Source organism: Sylvia atricapilla, chromosome 6, assembly GCF_009819655.1.
Source record: "Sylvia atricapilla isolate bSylAtr1 chromosome 6, bSylAtr1.pri, whole genome shotgun sequence".
Lineage (NCBI taxonomy): Eukaryota > Metazoa > Chordata > Aves > Passeriformes > Sylviidae > Sylvia > Sylvia atricapilla.
In genome coordinates, this window is record NC_089145.1 from 58,456,850 (window position 1) to 58,477,411 (window position 20,562).

The following is a 20,562-nucleotide window of genomic DNA, read 5'->3' on the forward strand; positions in this document are numbered from 1 at the left end:
TATAAAGTAGTCTAATAATTTTCAAAGGAAAAAGTCTGAATACAAACATACTAGACCTTCTCCAAGAACATTGATAGCTTTTACTTCCTGATTTATTTTAATAAATCTCATTCTCTTTCTCAAAATCACCTCATTTTTATCCTTAATTTCATGTAATACACAATCTGCATGTTACTAAGCACTTTTTCTACTTATTATGCTTTGTTCTGCACCATGGAGTGCTAGCTGAGAAAACAAACTGGATTCTTTTTCTGATTTAAGCAAACTCAAAGATGCACTCCAGGAATTCACCTAGTGCATTCTGACACAGATAGTGTTCAGTCCATAGGACTTGACTACAGCTAATCTGACAAAAAAAAAACCCAGACAAACAAAGCACTCCAAAGCACCCCAAACCAAACCAAACCAAACCAAAGAAATGCCTCCCTCCCCATTCTGGAAAGTGGTTAATGTGGATGTCAGATGGTGAGAACTCCAGATCCACCACTGTTTATTCACACTACTTGCTAATACAGGCATAATAAAACCAAAATTTGCAACTTATGAACACTGAAGAAGGCTCAAGGTAGGAGAAGCAAGTGAACACACAGGCCAGGCACATTAGTCTTTCTAGATTTCAGATTAATGATAAAAATGAAACACAAAAATCTTCTTTGTTGATTATCAAAAGAATTCTCACACAAATTCATCTGTGTATCCAAAATAACAAAGTAATTTTGCATAAAATTTCCTTAGGAAGCTGACTAAAGAAACCAGCTCTTCATACAAAGCACACAGGTTTTTTTCCCCAGTTTTTAAGAAATCCAATATTTTATCCAACAAATAACCAAAGTGAAATCTGATCCAACACTCAGCACCTAACTTGAAACTGTGAAGTGTTAAGTATCATGGAAAACTTACTTAAGGTGCCTCTACAAGAGTCTTGCTACCTACAGACCTTATTGTATGCAGAGTTTTGGTACCTGTAAATCTTATTGTATGCACAGAGATACTCTTTAGAGGGAAGGCTGTTTGAATTCTGCTTTTAGCACATTGGAAGTTTCCTCTACAGGTTGCTGCTACTGAAACAGGTGATCAATAAGCATACAAAACATTTTTTTCTCTCTTTCATCCTAAGATTTTGACATTAAATATTTAAATTAATTCCAGAAATTGGCTTGCAAGTCTAAGCTGTGTGAATATAAAGCTTAGCCCATGATAGATGAGTCAAATAGCAATTAAAGGAACAAGCTTGCATGCAAATTCACTGCCATTTTCAAAGAGGTGAGGAGTTTCTAGGTACTGAAGAGAGGATGAATGTTCATCTGGAAATTCATTAAAGTTCACAATTAAAGATATCAAGCATTATCATGCCCTCGAATACTATGCAGACATGTATTTTCTGAATTCTGCACAACACACTGTTTGCAGAGGAACAACAGGTGATTTAACAATGCAAACAATGATGTGTCTCCAGGCATCGTTCAGTCAAAACCTTATGGCAGTAAAAAGAGGAAATGCAGTATCAATTAAAATTTTGCTTCTAAAGCTCAAAAAAGAAAAAAAAATCATAATCCCTCTCTTCAAGGAAACACTTCATTAACATTTACATATTTACTCACACTTAGTATTCATGGACTAAATACAAAAGTTCAGTATAACAGCTCCTCAGGGTAATTTCCTCCAGATTCTCCTCTCCTTCTACTAATGACCTACCCTCTGACCTGCACTTGAGGCTGCAAGAAGTATTAACTCAAAAATTGTGAGACCTCACGCAAGCAAAGCCTCACTGAAGTCCAAACTAAGGAATACATTGTAAAATACTTGCTTTTACTAATGAAATTTCCAACTCCAGTGAAACCAAAGAGTTTCATGCTCTATTAACAGATACTTGCCCACAGAGAAACCACAACCTCTGCTATGTGTGTGAGACAAACTGACACTATAAACATGGATTTGTAGAATCTTTAAACCTTATCCTACTATCCTGCAGGATCACCACTCCTCAGACTTCTTTGCTTTGAAAACTGTGAATTACAAACCCTGATCAAATTAAACAGAGCACTATGGCAAAAGATTAAACAGGTGTTATTTTTTGGGGGACATTCTACACAAATCAGAAAACACACGTAAGAAACCAAGTTTGGCCAGTTCCCTCTCTAGGTAAGTCTCCAGTGGACTAAAGTTCCTACTTCAGAGGCAAAAAATATTTCATGATCTCCTAAATGTAGCCAAATATTTAATGGAATTTTCTCCTGGAAAATATTCATGCTAAAGCCAGCAAAAATATACCCAAGGTAGAGAGTCAGAGCACACCTAATCATCTCGAAAAGTAAAGAATTATATGTATTTTCAAACTGGGTTTGTTTTTAGAAAAACTAAGTTGCCAAGTAGTGAAGAACCTGGCCTTTTCTGAGATGTAAAAGATTCCTGATGCTCTCCAGCAACATTCACATTAAGTTTTACTCTACATGTCCCAAATAGAGCAACCACTGGCTCGTTTTGGTGCTTGGTGACATTCACTTGGTTATCTAAGAAGAAGCAAAGAAAACATGGATTTAACCTTGTTCAGTATAACATGGATTTCCTTAAACATTAATTTAGTCAAACTTCCAAAGTATTATCTTTATTTAGGTACAGAGGAAATTTAATGTGACATTTTAAAGCCCTATTGCAGTGCAATGCAATTTATATATATATTTATATATATATATATAACTAATATATATATATAAATATATATAATTATATATATATATAAAATTTATATATATATATTTATATATAACTAATATAACTAATATAACTAGACTAAAACTAATATATTAATTTAATTAATTAAGCTAATCACAACCACAGCTCATATAACTTGGATTTTTGTGATCTCCCTTCAGGATCCCTTTTACTCAGCATTACCTCCAAAGAAGATGACATCTGTGAGCTTTACCTGAGGCCACTGAAGTGAATCCCAATAAAACTGACAACTATTTCATCAACCTCTCCTTCTTTACTCCCTGCAGTCGCTGTGCAATTGTTAATGCTAAATCTCAATTTATATTTCTTTTTCAATTTACTCTGTATCTTACTCCATACCTCTATTGCTTTCCCTCAGGACTCAGACTGAATTCACAGGGCAAAATGGGTATCTTGCAGACAGGTGTCCTCTCTCTGTTTAACCATCCTGCTGGCAAGGAATCTCCCCATGCCCATTCATCAGCTACCTCTCAGAGAGAAGGATGGAAATGAGAACAACAGCAACTTGGATGGAAATGAGAACAACAGCTGTTGCCCTCCCAAAGGAAACCAGCCCTTAGTGAACGAGCATGGTTCTTGGACCCTCAAAGTACAATAAACGTTCCCTTTAATTTCCTCCTGAAGTAAGCTGAGGACCAAAATCATCAGTACCAAACAGCAGCTGCCTGGTTCATACACAACTGTGAATACAGCATCCTACCTCTTCTTTTCCTGTTGCCAAGTATCAGTGGCAAAGGGAAAAGTAGGGTAAGCTCCTACCAAGAGAGCAGGTAGGACGATACTGTCAGACATGCTCCTGCCAGCCAGGAACTTGATTACCATCCCTAATCAAGAAGTGCCAAAGAGTACCAAAACACAGAGTATAAAACCAAACTTCTAATTAAAAGCACAAAAAATAATGTCCCAAAGTGTAGTTTGGCTCACAAAGGGATCACCTCTGTCGTGAGGGATGAGGTATTGTAACCTGTTACCAGTATTCCCCAACTATGGGTCCAAAATCTGTAAATATTTATTTTCATTTACATTTCTTGTTTTCACATTTCATACAGTTCTTGGGTTCACCACCTCAGTAAGACCTGTTCACTCCTGTGCTGAGAATGCCTTAATGCTCTGTGAATCACAGGCAACACCGAGCTCTACACACTACTTGGTGTAAAAGCAGGAAAATTGCTTCAGCAGAACAAAAATAAACAACAACAACAACAAAGCTAGCAAGAAGGTGACTAGTTGTAAACACAGACATTTATCAGCTATTAGTCATTAGTCGAAACTGATAATGAGGGGAAGTCATGCAAAGTGCACCTCGTCATTGTTCTCAGTGACGATGAAGTGCCGCCTGCTGCCGAACAGCGCCTCAAAATGGAGAAGGGCTCTTTAACTTGCTTCAGATGAGCAACTGGGCGCCTGCCAATTTTTACATGAACAGTCATAAGCATGTTCCTGCACAGCAGGATGTGGTCAAACTATTCAAAGCTGTAAAACCAGGTTTGCTTGCCAGTTATGTTATTGCTTCAAGATCAGTGTACTAGAGATGATACTTTGCCAGCCATGAAACCACTGCTATTCCTTAACAGCAATATATATATATATATCTTTAATATTTAAAACTCTGTATAGAACTGACTGTTACCAATTAAAAAACTCCCACATTTCCAGAATTATTTAGGACTGGAAACGTATCAAACACACAATCTCCTAATCTCTTAATGAGCTTTAAAAAATCACTTCCTTCAAGCTGTACCAATTCAAAGGTCCCCTTTCTTGTCTAAACCAGAAGAAAAGTAATTGTAATGACTTACTCAAGTCTTCAGCTGCCAACCCTGCAATGATATTAACATTCCTGCCCATAAGGTGTGATGTGGCTAATAGGTGGCTGAGGCATTGTACAGTATTGCCTCCTGCTGGAAACCACTTTGGAGTGTTTTATGAGGATCACACAATGTGACCGTGCCATATGGAATCTCTACTAAAGGTCTATCAATAACTGGATTACTCAAGCAAGAAAGATTTCTCAAGAAAGGTAAAACTGTATTATGATCAGCTGGACAAATTAGTTTTTTCCTTGAATGGGTTAAGACAAAACCCAGTGTTACAGACAAGAAAAGGATGTTTTATTTCTTTCAGAGGATCAGTCATAAAACACACTGAAGATCCTCAGTATCACACAATATCTGTTCACTAACAAACATATCTTAGCAAATACAACCAAACTGTTGAGTTTGTTTTTTTAAGGGGGTTGATACAGGAGAAGATGGATGTCAATGTTTAGCCATGCTTTAGTTGTTTGTTTATTATTCACTTGAAAATACATACTAAAAGTAGTATCAAATATTTGAGTTTATACCATTTCATTTGTTTTCACACATACAAAAAGTAGTTTGCATATTTGCTCAGCAATCTAGTGAAAGATCTGAGATTACATACACTTGCACAGCTCAACACAGTGATAGAAGTGCCTCAATCTGCTTCCTAGTAAGAAGCAAGGCTCACCCTGTAAATCTCAAAAAATACACAGAGGTTCTTGGATGTTACAGCTGGAAAAAACATTTTCATGGCCTTTCCAGAACATGGACAGTGCTCTTCATTTTTTGAAGAATAAAAGAATTATTCAAGTAAAATTCAAAGAGAAGGATCACGACAAGCTAATCAGTGAGAAGGCTGCAACTGCAGTCCAGTTAAATGCAGCTCAGTAGTATAGCTACCAGAAAAAGCATTATAAAACTGAATTTATAAGATTAGTTGGAAATAATCTGTATTTACCTGGTCATAGGAAATGCATGGTAGTAGGAAATGCATAGTTTATAGAACATCCATTCTCTAGAAATGTACTTTATTCCTCACTTGAAATCACAGCAATGTGTTTCAGCTGTGAAGGCTTTCACATAATAATGTGAAAATAATGTTTCTTACTCAGAAAAATCAGAAATCCTGTGACTTAAACCCATGAGCTAGACACTACTTACCTTCGCTGTGCTCAATTGCCAAATGCCAGGCTATTGTGAGGAAAATCATAACAAAAAGCAATAGATGCAGGTTCAGGAAACACAGTCAGTCCAAACACTTGTTACCTTGTAGGTGGTTCTCTGTCACATGGAACCAGCTATGTCCATGCCAAGGACATTGCTGTCTCCACCATCACAACCAAAAGCAACACCAACATTCAACCTCCATTGCCCAGCAACCTCTGAACTTCACAAATGTGTTTTCCAGAGGATGGCCACAGCATGCTAATTGTTTACTCTGTTTCTGCTTCTTCTCAACCTGCTCTCAATTCCCCCCTTCATATTTGATGTCACTTCCACACAAAAAGAAAAAGATTTTAACTTGCAGATGTTATGAATGCCTGAGGCAACCCCAGATCTAACTTCCAATAATTTGCACTTGTTATGCTAAGCATATACATCCCCTGAATTATATCTAGTCCCTTTGTGGTCTAATGTAGAATCCCTCTCCTATTGTTCTTGCTGTTAGCACTGTAATAACTCCTGCTATTGCAATGTTAACAAAAGACTACTAATAATTCAAGTATGGTATGAATTCCCAAGGAATCATCAAGTGAGAAACACAGGTTGAAAAGATATTTTCAATTCCAAGCACCTATTTTCTAGATTCAACAGGAACAGCTGTAAAAGTATCACATATTTGAAAACACATGATGAATAGCTTTATTAATAACAATTAACTTAAACAATGGTGGTATAAATGGTTGGCAGTATCACAGTACTACAGCTTAATACCAAACATTACATCTTCATTTCGTGAGGATTTATTATTCTATTAATTTATTTTTTCAGCTGCAGTAGCTACTTAACATTACCTGTGCTTTTTGCTTATATGCCTAAAGGTGGCTTTGCTAGTGGTGACATTTCAGCAATTACTATCTAAAATAATTGTCTTTATTAATTTTTTTTAATCCAAGTTGATTACTTGGAAAATATTACTCCTTAAACAGGCAGCTTAAAATCAATTAAATTAAAATGTATATTAAAATGCCTGACAATTATATTCCTCTGACATTCAAGAAGTTTTATGGTCCAAGTATGCCTGAAAGTCTACTTCAACAAAGAATCAAAACCTAAGAAATGAAAATAAAAATACCAAGAGATATTTTGCTGAAAGCTTTCCTGTTACAAGCTGCTCACTTTTCAAATGCCTTGTGCAAAAAAAAAAAAAAGAACATAAGCTTTTGGAAGGCCTGTTGGATGTTTTCCAGTAGCTGTGCTGGGAAACATCCCAGCAATATTAGTATAAAAGGGAAAAAAATAGACTGAGAAAGTAAAATACCACCAATAATATATTAAGATTTTTGCAATACATGACAGACACACAAAATATTTCAAGCGTCAGGCAGATGGGGCTTTCAAGGTTAAAGCAGGAGAAAATGTAAAAACAATGACTGAAAAAGCATGAAAATCACAATGTTTGTAGAGGGGACACTTTTATCAGAGGACTTCTTGATAGAACATAAGTTTACATAACATTATTGATATCATTTAAGACCACAAACCTGACTTGAAATCTTGTAGAAATTGGTTACATGTGGACCAACTTTGGTTGCTTAGATTAAAAATCAAAAATTTCAGTACTGGAGGAGTCAGATGAAATTTCTTGCCTGGCATAAATCCATAAGGAGTTTCATCCAGTCAAAGATCTTTTCTCAGGAGATACATTCCTGACTTGGACTGTTTCTCCCTACAATTTATTCCTACTGAGTTAAAATTCTGTTCAAAAAATGGTGGGTAAAAAACCCCAAACTCAAACCAAAAAAAGACAGAAAAACTCTTCCATGAGATGAGGAAAGCAAGGAAACTCCCTTTATGGTGAAGAGAAAGAAGACAATTACTGTTCTGCCAAAATAGGAAATTGCAGGCAATGAGTGATCTGAGCAGAAAAAAGAACCCAGATTCTTTCAGGTCACGTAGTAGATGGGTAAGACTTTGAGAGTCAAGGACCACATGCTGATTTTTATCTCCTGAATGTAAAGCAACAAAGGGAAGAATTGCTTGCATTGTTGCATGTGGTACTGTCACCTTCCTTTAATGTATATTTTTGCTACTTATAACCCTTTATAAATCCTTTGGTCCCACTAAACTCCAATAAAATCCAATGCATTTAATCAGTACAGCATACTGCAAAACTAAGCTGTTAATAGCTTTTTAGATTGGTCAACTCACTGAAAACTATTTTAGAAAGAAGACAGAGAGTACTGAAGTGCAAAAAATACAAACATAACTTTTCATTTGAAGACCAGCGATACCACTTTAATGGGCACTACTACCACGAAGAAAAAGTTGATCAGTAATCAGACATTTGTTACAAGGGCTCTCCTTTGAGACTTTCGAGAGAGAAAAGTAAACGAAATAATTTTCTTCCCCAAAAGTAAATCAATCCCTGCCTCCTCCTCCTCCTCCTCCTCAAAAAAAAAAAAAAAAAAAAAAAAAAAAAAGCGAAAATATGCTACTGAGTGATTATATACTTGTAGAGACTTACTTGAGATAAAGCAGCATCCCGTTGTTCTATTACTGCATTCATTTCCTCAGCGATTATTTTCTTTTTACGTTCTTTGGTCCTGTGTATTCGGTTCAGAATTATAGCTCCATTCTTCAGTATATCTATCCCTGTGTCTGCATTGTTTATTCTGTTCAGTAATTCCTGTAATGTCTACCAACAGCATTATATGTTAGTCAGACATGAAGTTTTAATATATTTTATTTAATATAGGGTTTTAATTAATAGGCACATGTGAATTGTAAATTGACTGAGTGAAGTTATTGAATTTTCATATTGCAGCAAAGATGTACATTATTAGTGTGTCAATTCTTCTTTTTCCCACATCTTAGTTCTTGAAACCCACTCAATTGAACTTAAGCCTCTAAGATATAAGACTGACATCAAGAAATCTCCTCAGAGAATGGCTTACCATGTCATTTTCTTCAGGGTTAATATTTTCTAGCCTAGAAAAAAGGGACACAGAAAGCCTGATCAGTAGCATTTCCTTAGTGCAGCAAAATGAGTTCGCTTTTTAAATCTTTAGAACCTCAAGTAATTTCATTCTACTAGTCTTTAGAGTCAACCATGACACTGAACATATTAAAGTGCCACCTGCTCGACTCCATCTTTCAATAATGCTCCATATCTTCAGCACTGACTTCAGACTGTTAAGTTATTAATGTTTACTGCTATATATGACTACAAGGATCAATTGTTCATATGTGCTTAGATGAAAAAAGTTCCCCAGTGATAGAAATGACTGATGCTTTTATTTTATTTATTTCTTGGCTTACAACTTTTACATGGTGTATTTTTTTGTTGTTTTTATTGCACCCCAAATGAAACAGAACATGACTTTTGTTGATCGGATTTTTTTCATTTTTAAGTAATGCTTTTTACACCTCTTTCTTCCAAAATGAGGGAAAAATCCCAAACCAGTTGAAGCTACTTGAAAATATTTTGATTTTATATCTTGCATAAAATAGGAAGCTAAGCCAGTTCTCTGCAAGGCCCTTATTTAATTCTGAAAAAAAGCTGCCTGCACTTTCCTCCCTTTCTGTTTCAACAGAACATATATTGACCTGTCAAATACACAGATGATAGGAGGAATTTAGCCATACAGCATTGAACACTGGCTGTGTAAAAGTAGCAAGTGATAGCACAAAAATCTAATAAATGGGATAGCACACATTTTATCTTACCTAAGGTTAGTTAAATGGACAGGGATCTCTCTTCTGAAAAAATGAGCATATTAAACTTACTTACCACTCCACTGCTACTTATTTAATGGTGACTTCCACTAAAAGTAGCCTGTGATGTTTTAGGACAGATATAGTACCATGAAATATCTTCTAAACAGCAACATTTTTTCAGTAGTGCTGTGACAGGCACTGCTCCAAAGCCATGACTTTAGCTAGCAAATGTTACAGAACACTCGACAGCACACTACCAAATTTTCCATTAGTTTTAGCAGCACATAAGGCACAGTAAATCAACCAGTATAGACACTTTAAATTAAAAAGACATATTTCAGAATATACTATCAGTGTGTAACAGCTGGTATATTTATGTGGCACACACAAGCAGTAACTACTCCAATGTATTCAGTCAGCACCAGAACTGAACAAAGTAAAAGCTAACCTTTGCTGGGTTTGACTTATATTCATAAAGTAACACACATAATAAAATAATAAATATAATAATATAAATTACTATATTATTATAATAAATTCTCAGAGCTGGATCCTTGTAGAGTTACTGCTTTAGGTTTTTACATTGTTCTAAGTGCCACTTCATGTGGGACTTAAAAATGGATCTCCAGCTAGTTTGTATTCACAATGAAAAGAACAGTATTTGTCAAAGTAAATTGGCAGGACTGACCCAGCTTCTCCAGAGGACTTCTCCACTGCAAAAAAATGCCAGTCAACAAAATCACCCAGCCAACCAAGAGGCTGGGTAAGCAAGACACCTTAGGGAGAAATGGGAGTGGGAAAAAGAACATGAACTTCTGCCATAAGCATACCTTTAGCATATCACTGCCACAAGGGATCTGTCTGTAGGTATACAAACACCTCCTTAGGTGACAATATTTTAAAAAAAAACTAGCATCCAGAGCTGTGTATTTGCCCTGCTATGTCTCCCTGTGCTGTGCATAGACAACAAATGAAAGTCTCATGATTTTAGACAGCAGTAACCAAGGATTCCTCCTCCCCCATTTCTAAACACATTCTGATAACATAACCCCTAGGGACAACAGGGCTGAAAGAACTTTGGTTGTTACAGTTAAATAATGACAATAGAACTGCTCCAGCTGCTAATTTAAAGAAAGCATTAAAGCATTTGATGAAGGTTGGCAGGCTGTTCAATATTGCACTCTTGTAAAGTTCTCTGATTGGAATAAGTCCAAAGCAGATGGAAAGAGTGACCTGTGCCCTAAAACTTGATGAGAGTGGCACAAGTAGCCAATGTTCTTTATAAAAACCCCAAACCTCTATGTGCTGCACATCTGAGACAAGGAACTTGACCTTTTGAACAACCACCATAAGGAAGGAAGAAACTATCAAGGGCGGTAGTTAGAAAAGAAAGTTGGTGCTCTCCACACGAAAATTTCCTATGCCAGTTCTGAGACTGTGAATGACACGAGAAAGAACACCCAAGTGGATGACAGCTAGTACAACTGCTGTTCTCTAAATGAGAGCAATAAAATGTAATAGCTTGGCTTCAAACTATCAGTCAAGGGAGTTACTGACTCTCCTGGAAACAAGTGCTACTTTGGCATCACCAATGTATCCAGTGCCTTCTGCAAATTACACGCTTTTGAGGAAGGTACTATGCATGTTCTCTGAGAAATGGAGTTTCTTCTCTTCCCATACGTCCGCTTAGAACTAAGTCAGTTTTCAAGAACATGAGTGAAGCAGACAGAAGAGGTTGAAAGGAAAATAAGTGAAGGTGTTCTGAGTGATTCGTGTGTGTCAAGAACTGCCACTCATGGATCTATGGATTCCATCACAGAAAAAGCAGCAATATGCAAGAAACCCAAAAGTAATTGACCAGGTTTGTTGACCAGAATAATTATTTTTCCACATTACTTGAGTGCTTTAAGATCAAAGATCTTGAATTTATGCTATTTATATACAGGATCATGTGATGTGTGGAGCCATACAAAATTTTCTTGACTCTTGGAACATACAAGATTTCAAGACTGGCAGAAGAAATTGGAGAGTCAATTAAGACCCACAGCTGTGATGCCTCTTACAGGAATTTGAAGCACATCTATAATTTTCTCAGAGATTGCTGTTTAAGGCAAGATTTCAGATGTATATGTGCAAAAATGGACTCTGTAAAGATATTTAACAAACCATACACCATACACCATTCTTGTGGGTGTGCAATCTTCTAATCTTGCTGCTGAGTCATACTTGTGACACAGTGATGCTGTGACAACCTCTAGTTACTTGTAAATTCTACAGAGTAATGGTGGACAAACTATGTGCAGATTATTGAAATTAATTTAGATAATATTCTCTGTCCCTAACTATAAAAATACCCAAAAGAAGATGAGTGGTTTTCTGCCCTAAAGTGGAGTAGAATCAATTATTTAAAACATAATTGCCTGTCATTTAGTTAATTAACAACTGCACCTATTCAGTCTCCTGCCATGAAAAGCTTTTTTACTTTGTATTTCTCCTGGCAGAAAAGTAAGAGAAATTTCTCAGTCACTCTAGTCTTTGTGGGACTACCCTTTGGGGGACTAAGAAAGATTATCACCAAGATCCTCACAACTCAGATGGACAAGGATTGTATGGAGAAGCAAACTGTAGCTTCAAAGCTGTGTGTATCCTAAAGGGAGAAAGAAACACTCCTGACAATTTTCTCCTGACTTAGTTCTGTTTAACATAAGATTGCCTATTTCTGTTGTGTTACAATGGCATGCATAAAAATCTATGAATTATTAATTGTGCCCTTATTACCTTACAAACTGATCCTTACACTAAAGATAGGAAAAAAACCCCATATATTTTTACTGTGTCACCCATATAATTAGTACAAATTTTGCTGAAGGAAACGTCTAGTGGGCTTAAAGGCTTGATTGATTTCCTATATGTTGTAACTTTTGACTGACATTCTGGTACTCCGTGTCAAAAGACCCCTATAAAATGTCACATTCATCTTATTTCTCCCTCAATAAATCAATACTGAAAATTTTGATTATATTTTTAATTTTTGGGATTAAAATTATTCAGTCAGTCAGCCTCCAAAGAAAAATATGGTTTTACAGAACAGCTAACAAATTAACCAATACCACAGTAAGACTAGCCCTGGTCTATTTTATTGCACAGATAATAATGTCCTAAGTTTTCCTGTAACCACTGTTGAACAGTTTATGACTGTCACAGACTGACACAACAGCCTTTTTACACGGTGCAGGAAATGTATACTCACTCTTTGAGAGACTCTTCCAAACGCTGGACTCGTAGAAATGCCTCATCTCTCTCCTCATTGGCCAACCTAAGCCTTGCCATGACAGCCTCATCACGTTCACGTTGAGCAGAATAAACTTCTTCCACCAGAGCTGCAAAAGTGTTCAACAAACATGTTTGACAGGGAAAAGCACTATTAGATGCACTTACATTGGCCTTTGCCACCACCTCCTAAAATCAACACTTCCAATGACCTTGAATTATTCTGCATGAGGTCTATATTACTTCTTAGACACAACGCTTAAATTGCTATTAATTGTTACAGTCAACTCTGTAGGGTATTAAATAAAGCTATGTGTTTTCAAATACACCCCTATAAAATCTAACAGGGGAAGAAAGTGATTTGCTGGGCATTCTGAATACTTGCTTAATGGATAAGTAATTCTTAAAGCTCAGAATCATAAAAGATACCAGCAAGTTTCTTCTAGGACACAGAGTTAAAAGTAATCATACATTAAAACTACTACCATCAGACTGCTTCCTATCAGGGCGGCCCAGTGATATTAAAAATTCTAATATTTTTATAGTCTGTCTCTGGTATCACAAGAGTGGCACAGCTGGCATCTCTCCTTCTCTGCCAAGCCTCTACTTTATTGTGTAATATAGTGTTATATTATCTGTTACAGCATACATGGACCTTGGAGCATTAGGTACCAATAAACTAAGATTTACTGTCTATCCTTGGGAGCAAACTAACACCTTCAAGTCATTCCTCATCCTGAGCTTACATTTTCTCCCTGCCTCTCCCCTGTCAATATGTCTAACACCATCTCTGGCACACTGCCAGAATCCTTACCTCGACCCTGCCTCACTAAAATCTTTATTCATACTTTCATCATTTCCCTCTGCAATACTGCAAATCTCTCCTCACAGTCATCATAAAACCACGTATTCAAAATGTCTGGGGACTTTCAGGATGCTGTGAGGCTGCTGTCACTCCAAGACAGAGGACTATATCCTCTCTCACTGGAACCTCAAAATCTCAGTTGAGATCTGTAGGTTCCTAAATTCTCCATCCTCCTTGTCCCTTCTAGTCTGTCAAATTGGGGTATAGACATGGTCTGCTAACATCACACTATAGTGTTTTTCAAATTTTGGTTATTTATTTCTCAAGGACTTTCTATATTAAGCCATTGCTGCTGGGCTTCCTTACTCCTTTCAGAACTGTTCCTCTCTCAACCACTGCTTAAGTCACTAATCAAAGAAAGCTTCCTCCCTCTTTGCTTCCTCCCTTTTATTAAGATCCTAGAGTTTTTGTCCTACCATTCTTACCTAAATTGACATTAACTTTTTTGCCTTTATTTGTCATTTTACTCTTACTTCACCTCTGAATATTATTGCACAAAAAACTTCATAGTGGAATATATAATGAAATATATTATTCACAGAATGAAACAACAGAAACACAGCAGCATATTTTTGTAGCAGCTGTATTGCTGGCACAAAATACATTTTATCAGCACCAAGAAAAAAGGAATCCTCTTGTCCTAAAGCTGGGGAGAAGACTATCACAGAGGAGCAAGGAAGCATTTTTTGCAGGCTAACAGCAGATTACACAAAATCAGACCAGGAAAGGCTAAATGTTACTTCTGCATCCTTCCCCTCACAAAAATTCTGCAGAGGAGCTACAAGCCTAGTCATCAGATCTGAGCTGTAACAAGTTGTGTCCCAACAATACCACCAAAAGAAATTCAGCACTGGAAGCACAGATTTTGAAATGTATGCAAAAATTAACAAACACTGATTAAATTCTCTTTCATCCAGAAGAATAGTGTCTTTTTTTCCTTGAAGATCTATTTACCCTGTTTGCAAGAAGAAAGCTTTCCTTGATGTGGGATGGAAGATCTAAGACAGGAGTAAGACAGCTGTAACACTGCATTTTCACTGGCTGGTATCCAGCAGTAAGTTTGCAGCATTTGCAGAGAATGCATCTGATACCTGCAAAGGTAGGTGTCTCAGCAAGGACAAGAAAAAACCCTGTGAGGTAACCCAGGCCGTGCATTTCAGCTCACCAGCCTTCCACTTTGATTGCTGAGATATGTGATGGCAGGGAAACCAGTGCCAGAGCAGTGACTGCCTGAGTAAACTACAGTGCAACTGCTATGTCCTGACTGGATCTGGAATACACAAGCAGTTTGATTCTGGATGGTAATTATTACCTATCACTACCTTAATATATTTGTTTGCTGTAGTTTTTCCAGTAAATGATGTCAGTTTATCTAGCATCACAACAGAGATGCTTAATAAAGAGCCCTTTCTGAAAAGCTGCAAGTGGAAACACTGCAATTTTCACACTGAGAACAACTGCTGCAATGAACAGAAAGTGGTCTAAAATAACTGAAGATTTGGCATTTATTACTATCTTGAGGTTAATAATTTTCCAGTTAGGCTAACTTCTTTCTGGTCTCTTCAAGTGCATCCCTTCTGTCAGACCTTAGAACACCCTCACCTCAGCGTGAAAACCCACAATTTGTTGACTCCTGCAATGGATCTTGAATTGAATATGTACACACAGAGTGATTGTCTTTTGGCATATCTAAGTTCCCCTCTGTGTAAATATAGCCAGTGATAATAATGACTACACAGGCTTTTAAAAAACAGATTATTGCTTATTTGTCATTAAACCAAAGTATGAAAGTATTCAGAGAAAGGTATTTTTCAAGTATCCTGCTTATCTGAAATCTCACCACCCCTGATAGCAGCTCAGATGCTAACTGCCTTTGAACAGTGGACCCTTCTCCCACCCAGAAGTCTATTATAAAAAAATGTCTTTTAACTATCAGCTATGAAAAGTGACTTAAATTAAGCAACACTTTCTTGTTGTTTTCTCATCCTTCCACTAAATTAAAGCATTGGTATAAACATCACACTGACCAGATCCATCAACTGCGTTAAAAAAAATAATTTATAGTCATTCTGTACCAATTACAATTGTCTGGCTTTTAGTTCTGTTTATTAAAAGTAATTCTGAAAGTCAGTTGTTTAATACTAAAACAGATTAAGAAAAAGGTAGAAAATGATGTAAGATGCTTGCATAGTAATCTAAGTTTAAATAAAAAAAGACACTTAGATACATGATGTTTTAATACAATATAGCGATACTGACACTTCCAAAAGAAATTATTTATTTTAAAAATACTTAAAGACCTCATCTAACTCATTTTAATGGTCTACAGAAGACTAAGTCACCTGATTGCTTCACCAGCCCAAGCTGATTTAGGTTTGATGTTTTTGTTACTCAATGGCTATACATTTCTGACTCTTATTTAATATTTTATGAATTCCTTTTTTCCTACTATAGGGAACATTATGACAATCACATGATTGCAGGTAGTCTGAATATTCCCCATTCACTCTGGGCTATGGAGGAGTCACAGGTAGAAGTTCAGGACCATAAGGAGCATGCTTGAAATAAGTGAAATGCATCCACATTTAGGTCTCAATGCAGCAGCAAAGCAGAACATTTTGCACCATATCTAGGAAAATGAGTGATGTATAAGCTGTCCAGTTTGAGCCTATGAAAGAGTGACAAGAAATTCCTTCATATTAGAAAGAGTAAAAAATTATCCAGATTATCATCCCTACACTTCTTAAAAATGCGAGGTGGAAACTGAGAGTAACACCAAGTCATGCTTCTAAATTTCATTCAAGATGTGACATATCCAGCAAAATACTGACTCAGTATTGCTGCACTGACTTGGTGCCTGATCCAAAGGAAAAACAGATCCAGCTACTTTTTCATCAACTGCTCTGGTGGACATCAGAAGGTTTTCCTTGGAGACCTTCTAGTGCCATACCAACCATCCCTATCTTTTCTGTCTTGAGACTTGACCAAGAAGAAACAAAAAAATCTTAAAGAATTCATATTTCAAGTATGAAAATGACACATAGAAATGAAGTGTGAGTAGTCTAGTGTTAAGCTAAAATTAATTGTGTCATTTACTAATTAATATATATATATAATGGCATTCAAGAGTTAAAATATTTAAACCCCAGAGAATTGAACTAGGAAAAAAGGATTATTTTCTCATGCTTGCAAATATTGTAGTACATAAAAGTACAGCGCTACTATTTAGTTGCATAAACTTCATTTGTTTTGAAAGAATTCAATAACATCTCTCCCCTTGTAACTAAAACCCCTGAATACTCTAAAAGAGCTCTTTATTTTAAAAGAATCATTATGCTAAACTCATCAATTCTAAAACATTTTTGGTTTTTAGTAAAGAAAACAATTGTAAACAGAGAGCTTTTGTAAGGTAGATAGCTATTACAAAGTTCACTTAGAAAATCAATATAGCATTTTAGCTGGAATTTGCTCATTAAACACCCACAGCCCTAATGCAAATTATGATGGAATGAATAAAGCAAATACATATGCTTCTTTCTTTTTATTAAATGTAAAATCTACTGTTAATTGCATCTGGTATGTCATATAAACTTTTCTCCTTAACTATTAAATGGAAGCTTTTACAAAAGTCATTAGAGATTCTCTTTCTTTGACTTGTATAAATTTCAATATTTGTTCAGTAAAGGTTCAGAGCAGTTAAATTACATTAACAAATATTATTAGCTACTATGTAAGCCAACTAAGTAAAATACTTATATTGCAGGTAAAACAAATCAATGGGTGTTTACAATAATATTTGGATATGTCCATTTTTAAACAAGCTTATCAAATATCATGTAATTCTTAGTCAAATGAGAGAGACTCAAAGTAGATTTTTTTATCCCAAATACTCAAATTTGTTTAGTAAGCTAATTGTTTTCTAATATGGGCAAAAGTAAATATGAAGAAGATGAACCATACCAAGTATGAGTTTACTGAGTCAAAGTAGTGTACATATTTTCTTAGTTGAACCTGATTCTTTTGGCAAACTTATCTCCTATACTTTTTAAACCACCTTTAGAACAGCAGTACTGAGAAGGTATGCTGGAAATCATTCTAGTTTAAACAGTATTTCATGATTTTCCAAACATGGAACTTTGGAGGAAGCAAGGAAAGCACAACTCCCAGGATAAAAGTCTGTTTGCTTATTTCCTAGAGGTCATCTGTGTAAATAAAATAAACTGAGTAAGAGAGATGAAAGAGGAAAATGTTGGGACTAAAAACATTTATGGCAGCAGAAATCACTTCACGTTACTCATCAAAAAAAGTCAAATTGGAATACAGGCCAGGTCTTATAAAGAAAATCTGAGATCACTATCCACACCAGTACTGTATTTTAGAAGATACAGTAAATACTGTCGCACTACAATAACTGGTTTTCAATATAAGTCAGTTTTACAGATATATTCAAATTTATTTAACTATATGGATATATGCTTATGCTCCTTAGAAAAATACAAGCATGTATGAATTTGTCATCCACTTAAATTAGAAATAAAAACCCTCTGAGATTTCCTTCTAAATTTAATGACTGTGCTCACAACTCCTAAATAAGTCAACCTTATCATAGCCAAATTGAGAAAAAAACCCTGCCTTGCCATGAAAGCCTTTAAAGTGTGTCATTAATTGGTCTGTGTTTATACATGTTACAAAATGCAGATAATCCCTAGAAATGTTCAAATTCTAAAGCTCTTACAGAGTTCTTATTCAGGTTAATGGCAAACTATCAGGAGCTCCAGGGCTCACTGTGAACTTAAAAATCGTGCTGACATGTTCTATTACGAAACAGACAACTTAAGTTCCTAGCTCTTTTTTGAAAGCTACCATTCATTTACTTTCAGTTATGACGTGTAACTGAAAAATAAAAACAGTGATAAGAAGATCATAGGAAAACTACTTAAGAGTTTTCACCAGTCTGAACCAGGAGTTATAGACTAAAAGTAATTTACACCTAAATGTGACTTTATAGATAAAGCAATCTGAACAAACACTGATAGAACACACTGACTTCTTTATTGCTTTGTGTTTGTTGTATGTATTTAGTGCATAGCATTCATCTGCTCCTACATTTCCAACGCTATAAAAAGAGTGTCCTTAATAAAAGGCTAAAGTTGCTTAGTGGCAGCTCTGCATAGGGTTTTCTTTGTGTACTCAGATTGCAATTCAATTAAAAAAAAAATAAAGTGGGAAAGAATAGGAGAGAGTACTATACACAGACCCCAAGGCAGTTCTTGTGAAAGCCAATCCCTGTACAATACTTAAGCCTTTGCCACCAATGCACTAAACACAGCTGACTTCAAAATTCAAACCATAACGCTGTTAAACTTTTTTCTTCAGTGAATAATTGCTGATGCCTGAATATTTAATTTTAGGGGGAAAAATATAAATGTTGCATTAAAGTTTGCAAGTTATTTGTCATGTTAAAGGAAAGTTTTGTAAGGCCCCAAGAAGTAGCTCATTTGCAGACTTTTTTATTCCTGAATAAAATCCACTTCTTTATGCTCATCTAGCACTTGCTGTGTGAAAGGGCCAGAGTAGTCATAAAAAATGCTGAAGAAGCCAGCTTGCTTTTTATATACAAGCTCCACCAGCAAATAGCTTAGTAATTGACATTTTAATCTCATCATATATAGTTCTTCAAAGAGCTGTATGCAACTTTTTGACAATCAAAAATTCTGACAACCTGAAGGAAAAATAACACTGTTTCAAATTAAGCTGTTAAAAATTAAGCCAAGAATTTCTCAGTCACGATACTCCCACCCTGGGGTTTTTTCTGTTCTTTAGATTGACTGTCTATCTTCCCATACAGAGGATTCAAATCCTTCAGCTATTTTCAAAACTGTATTATTTATCAGGAAATATTTTGAAAAGATATTCAGGAAACAGTATCCCATAATGAAGCACTTAATAGGACAAACATGCTAAGAGCTATATAGAATAAAGATACAAATAAATTATGCACAGAAAACAGGTTTAGGAAGTATATGCATTACGTCCTTAAACTGTAAAATATCACTCATATTTAGGTTTATAAACACGAGAGTTGGGAACTACTGAGTTCTTTTGGCTAAAGCCCAATATTGGCCTTATTTCAGTTTAATTGGAAGAGGATCTTGAATTCATCTTCTCCATGAGATATCAGGAACCTGGATTTCTGTTTGTACCAAAGGTTAATAAGAAATGTGTCTGCAAAAGTCAAACAGCATTAAATACCAAAAACTGATTATTATTCTGCAGGAGTTGTTCTGTCATTCATAATCTCTCCATGCTCCAACCTTCCACAGCTAATCTTTAATGGATGACATGCAGGAAAGAAAAATAACATCTAAAAAAGGGACTCTAAAGTGAGCTTTGAAGAAATGGAAAATACTTTTCTTCTGTGCTGAAAGTTATTGCCTCCCAAAGTTTATTACTGGCAAGATTACTTATTTCCTCTTACTTTATGGATATTAAATCAAATTAACTCGAAGCCAACAGCCACTTGGATATTTGTTTTTACTCTTGCTATTAAATCTATTGCATATGCATATTCAGTAATTATTTTTTCAAGTTAATTTAGAAAACTTCAAATAATGTTCATGAATATTTCCACACCATATTCAAGAATTCCGAAATACCACAGATGTACATTCAAAACATTTTCATAAAAACAGACCTGAAATAGGGACCTCATTGTAGGTATATTGCCATAGTTTCCAAGAGACTGAAAGTTGTGTAATATATACCACCATGTCAGAAGTGCTGCTTTCCTCTTTTTCCACACTATGTCCTATGATTACCTTGGTCTTTCAGAGAGCATCTACAGAATGCTAATACAGTTTTCAGGCATAAAAATAGTGTGAAGCCCCTAACAGGGCTGGACTCAGTGCTGCTGAGCTGATGTTGATTCAAGAAAGTATTAAAATTTTGGTAACATTATTATTAGACACTGGCACAAAAAAAACCCAACTCAGGGAATAGCTGTTGCTATAG

At 35.7% G+C, this 20,562-nt stretch overlaps 1 protein-coding gene across 1 annotated transcript in view; it reads right to left on the reverse strand.

Annotated features, from left to right (window-relative positions):
• The window catches only part of MIPOL1 (mirror-image polydactyly 1), a 152,663-nt gene that overhangs the window by 107,426 nt on the left and 24,675 nt on the right, over positions 1 to 20,562 (reverse strand). The window contains exons 6-8 of the mRNA XM_066322096.1: positions 12,667 to 12,796; positions 8,654 to 8,687; positions 8,224 to 8,394 (exon numbers count right to left, since the gene is read on the reverse strand). Of these exons, the coding sequence (XP_066178193.1) occupies positions 8,224 to 8,394; positions 8,654 to 8,687; positions 12,667 to 12,796 (335 nt within the window). The remainder of the gene's footprint in view (positions 1 to 8,223; positions 8,395 to 8,653; positions 8,688 to 12,666; positions 12,797 to 20,562) is intronic.